Source organism: Lactuca virosa, chromosome 3, assembly GCF_052849685.1.
Source record: "Lactuca virosa cultivar CGN04683 chromosome 3, Lactuca_virosa_CGN04683_v6, whole genome shotgun sequence".
NCBI lineage: Eukaryota > Viridiplantae > Streptophyta > Magnoliopsida > Asterales > Asteraceae > Lactuca > Lactuca virosa.
This window is the reverse complement of record NC_136428.1, coordinates 313,056,251-313,061,285: the sequence shown is the minus strand read 5'-3', so window position 1 is coordinate 313,061,285 and position 5,035 is coordinate 313,056,251. Positions and strand designations below refer to the sequence as shown.

General features: G+C 37.6%; 1 protein-coding gene across 1 annotated transcript; it reads left to right on the top strand.

Moving 5' to 3' along the window:
• The first annotated feature begins 2,123 nt into the window (after positions 1-2,123).
• LOC145167332 (glycine cleavage system H protein 2, mitochondrial-like) lies at positions 2,124-4,262 on the top strand. The gene is made up of 3 exons (XM_079086510.1): positions 2,124-2,325; positions 3,021-3,280; positions 3,983-4,262. The coding sequence occupies exons 1-3, from the start codon at positions 2,244-2,246 to the stop codon at positions 4,106-4,108; spliced, it is 468 nt and encodes a 155-aa protein (XP_078942636.1). The 5' UTR covers positions 2,124-2,243; the 3' UTR covers positions 4,109-4,262.
• The last annotated feature ends 773 nt before the right edge of the window (positions 4,263-5,035 follow it).

The following is a 5,035-nucleotide window of genomic DNA, read 5'->3' as shown; positions in this document are numbered from 1 at the left end:
TTCCAAGTCAAGAACACTTGATAGGAGCTTGGAGAGTTGAAGATCTAATAATAATTATGGTGACATTTGTTATGAGAGATTCATAATCTGAGTGAAGGAGTGAAGGATGTTCAATGTAGTATGAAAATACTTATTGAATGAGGGTGAGAAGCTCAAAGGCAGCCTTGGAGTCTCGAGTTCTTAGAGAGGGAAATGAGAGAGAAGTGTTTGTTTCTTGGTGAGAGAGTGAGTAAAGTGGAAGGAGAGATGAGAGTTTCCAGCTTTTGATCAACTATCCAGCTGGAGGAGGGGTGTGGAAGGACAAATAGTTGACTGAATATGGATGAATAGTGACTGAAGGTTGTCCTATGTGGGTATAGGGGTTAGCTTGAGTCACACTTCATGGAAAAACCAACACTCTAACTCAATATCTCACCCACTAGATATTGTTCTTAAGTTGAGATTTCCCCTAAAATGTGATTAAAATATGAATATATATGGTCTTATATGTCAAAATATAAGTTTGAGTGAAAATTCCACGCGAAAATCATGAAAAACGAGCTTAAAACGCAAAAGTGGTCGAAAACCGGGAGAAGGATGCGAACCTGCGAGGGTTCCGGAGTGCTTAAGGAAGTTCCGGAGCCTCTTAGCAACAATCCGGAGTCAACTGGGGCATTCCGAAGCCATTTGCTCAATTCCGGAGGTCCGAATCGGAGGGTTCCGAAGCCGGCTTGAATTTCCGAAGCGGGTCTTGTTCTCCCGGAGCGAGGTTCCGAGACACATGAAGGCTCCGAAGTGATGTGGTCCGGATGAGAGGCTTATTCCGGAGGGAAGAAGTTCCGAAGCTGAGGGAGGTGCGAAATTGTACGGTTCCTAAGAGGGTTCCGGACCAAGAGGGTTCTTTTGGGTTTTCTCCTTCGGTTTTGGGCTGTTTTCGACTGAGGAAGATACATAGAGAGATTTGGGAGAGATTTCTCATACTTGGAGAGATTTGGGAGAGATTTCAAATGCTTGGAGAGATTTGAGAGAGATTTCACATACTTGGAGAGATTTGGGAGAGATTTCACATACTTGGAGAGATTTCCCATACTTGGAGAGATTTGGGAGAGATTTCACATACTTGGAGAGATTTGGGAGAGATTTCGCATACTTGGAGAGATTTGGGAGAGATTTCACATACTTGGAGAGATTTGGGAGAGATTTCACATACTTGGAGAGATTTGAGAGAGATTTCACATACTTGGAGAGATTTGGGAAGAGAGATAGATACAATGGGAGAGATTGAGAGAGACTTTGTCGGGGGCCATTATTAATGTTTTTCTTTGTAGTTCAAAGACCGTAGACTTAGTTACATCCCATTTTGAGTGTTATACACCCCCGAAGGGCACGTAATAATGTTTTATAGAGTTGTTACTTCCCTCAATCTGATTAGGGTTTAGAATTTTGAACATTTGAAACTTTCAGTGTTACTTTTGCATTAAGATTTAGAGTCATACATTAGTAGACATAAGGTAATCCCTAACATATTAGCACTAGTTGAGTTGACCAGTTTGACTTGTTGACTTTCTTTGACTTTGACTTGACCAGAAAGTGACGGTTGTCACAGTTTAATCCATAAAAACCCAACATGTTAATGCCTTAAGACTCTCCATAATATACATGGGACAAAACCAACCATTGGGAATGGTTAGATTATTTTCTAGTTTGCTGCTAGGCGGATTTATTAAGAAAAGTGAATACGGTCGTAACATTATTGAAAGTCTCGAGTTTTTGGTCCCCCTAACTTTTGTACTCGTGTTTTCGCCCCGGTTGTACTTAGGCTTGAGCTTACCAATTAAGTTTTTTTTTTTTTTTTTTTTTGATTATATATTTCTACTTGCCGTACCACAAAAAAAATACAAAATAAACATATTAATTTTGATAATTATGACGTCACTGTTTGTTTTTTCTTTTCCCTTTTCACTTCGACAACCCTGATGCTCACCAGGACAATGCGGGATCATTACGTTTGGTGACAAACTTTTCAATTTTTCATATTTAGTATTTACCCCTTCAGTTTTATAGATTATTAAATTTGTTAATAGTTTATATTTTTTATTTTGACAATTATGTTTTTTTGGATCGTTATTACCTAAAATGAAGTGACCTAGCAACGCACTACACATACTAGTGGGAAGTTTCACACACATAAACCCTTTCTTTACCCTTGCTGTTGCTAGAGGAGCAGGGGAACATTTGCTTGGTGAATCTATCTATCAATAACAATGGCGATGGCATCAAGATTATGGGCATCCAAAGCTGCTTCATACCTCAAGATCGCTACTTTCAACAGAGGTTTTGCTTCTGGTAATCACTCCACTTCCATCACCTTTCTACACTACTTTTGATTTCATCGGTTTCCCCCCAGATTTCCATGTGATCTAGGGTTTTCTTACGTTCAAGATCTGATACTCTTATGTACTGTCTAGAATACACAATTTTATATGATCCGTCTAGAAAAACGTTACAGCTTGATAGTTCCGTTAATTTTTCGAATCGATTTTGATGAATTCTCTGTTAGAAATGAACATGCTCGATCATGTGAAGTGATCTAGTTTCTCGATGTGTGCGCGAGAGTTCTGGTTACATGCATCTTCGAATTTCATGATGTTCATAATGTGAGCATCAATCCGGATTACTAAATCCTACATAGAGACGATTCTAAGCCCTTAATAGTAAGTTAATAATCCTTCCTGGCGCACCAAAGGCGGTGAAGATTGTAATGTTGTTTGTGGTATGTCTGATGTCTGAATCTGTTTCTACCAGCAAAACTGGGAGATCTGGACATTGTCAGCCTAATTTAGGGAAAATCCAGTCATGATATAGGAAAAGACCAAGATTATGAAATTCAATCATAGATGGTATCCTGTCCCATTAGACAAACCTTTTATTCATTGAGTAAATTCGAAAAAAGTACATTTAACCATACAAAATGATGCTTAATCTTTTATATGGTGACTAGGAATGTTTAGACTGATAACCTGATTGTGTATTGGTTTCAGTTGTGAAGGATCTAAAGTATGCAGATTCACATGAATGGGCAAAAATTGAAGGCAAGTGTGTGACCATAGGGATTACAGATCATGCTCAGGATCACTTGGGAGATGTGGTGTATGTTGAGTTACCAGAAGTAGGGACAGATGTAACACAAGGTAGTGGTTTTGGTGCAGTTGAAAGTGTTAAGGCTACCAGTGATATTAACTCTCCTGTTTCTGGCAAAGTCGTTGAAATCAATGAACAACTCAGCAGCTCACCTGGCTTGGTAACTTTTCCATTGCTCCTTTTTTTGAGATATAATAAATACAATTTACATTTGGCCCCTTTAGTAAGAGGAAAATAAGACAATGTTTCTTTTTTCTTGTCATATAGTCATTCTTTTGTAATAGGTTACATTACAAGTATTTAACTTTACTATATCGAATCTCGTCTCCTTACCTTGATCCAACCATGTTTTTCCCACACACGCGATTTGTCAACTAAAAAGGAGAGTTGACCAGTTTACCCTTGTTAAAAATGATAGGGTTAAATCCATGAAATAGCAATGTATTTTTGTTGATTTGTTTATTTCAACTTTTTTACTTCCATGTTTTCCTATTAGGAGATTGTACTTTGAAAAAACTTATCCAGTTATAACAATGTCATCCGAACACAAAGCAAGTTCCATTGCTATAATTGGGTAGATTTTTCAAAGTATAATAATGTCTTAATAAGAAAAAAATAAAATAAAACTACAATGCTATATTTTGATGGATTTTTCAGAGTATGCCTTATTAAGATAAAAAAAAAAGTACAATATTGTAATAAAAAATAAACGACAGAACAAGGTGGAATATGGACTTGCTCTTCTTGTACATGTAAAAGACGAAAATGCCCCTGTCCCTCTCCTATAATCCTCATCATCGAAAATAGCCTTAGAAACCTTGTCTAGTCCCTAATCTAATAAAAAATTAACTAATGTTTTCAGGTAAACGGAAGCCCATATGAGAATGGATGGATTATAAAAGTTGAGATGAGCAACACTGATGAGGTAAAGTCTCTAATGGACTGCGATCAGTATTCAAAGTTTTGTGAAGAAGAAGATAACCACTAAGCTAACAATGATGTGCTCCAAAATGACAAAATAATTCCCATGGTGGCTCGAGTTGACAATTGTTGATTGGAGTTTTCTGTAATTTCAGTCGGGTGTTCGCTTCATTTGTGAAAATGTTTTGGATTCTTTTTAAATGATGTCTCTTTTGAAAGAAGTCTTGTATGAAAAAAAAAACAACTGTTTCTTTTTTGGATTGAATAAACTGTGTGAGAGTAGATGAGCATTCTACACTTGAGGAAGAAAAAAATTGAGATATCATAGTCACCAATAACCCTCAATAGATATGAAGCAGATACTACATCATTGAGCCAAAATCTCAACTATTAACAATCTAGGTAAACATATTTAGGGTAAATTACACCAATCGTCCCTCGTGCATATGCCAGAAAGCGTGTTTAGTCCTTATTTTCAAAATTTAACTCGGACCGTCCCTGAGTGTGTTTCTTCTTGCACGCTTAGTCCCTCCGAACATAAAAAGACCGTTTTGCCCTTAATTATTTATTTTTTGATTTATTTTCTATTTATTTGTTATTTATTATTTATTTTTTGGTTTTTTATCATAAAAAATAATTATTTGCTGCCTTTAAAAAAAGAAATTGACCCTAAATCTAAGCACCTTCATAACTCGTCTCTTCCCCCATCACCACCAACACCGACCACCGCCATCACCGTCGACTCCAATACTCTGGCGACTCGAAGATATCTCCGGCCACTCCAAGACATCTTCGACAATAGAATAAAACCCTCATCACCACACCACACCACACCCCAATCCACCCCCCCCCTTCCATTTCCCCTTTTCCTGTTGCCTTCACTGGAAACCAGGTCAATGGACCACCTCTCCATCTAGCGAGAGGGTTGCAGATCTACAAAAAAGAGGTCGACTGGTGGTATTTGGGTGGTAATGGTGATTATTCGAGATTCTGC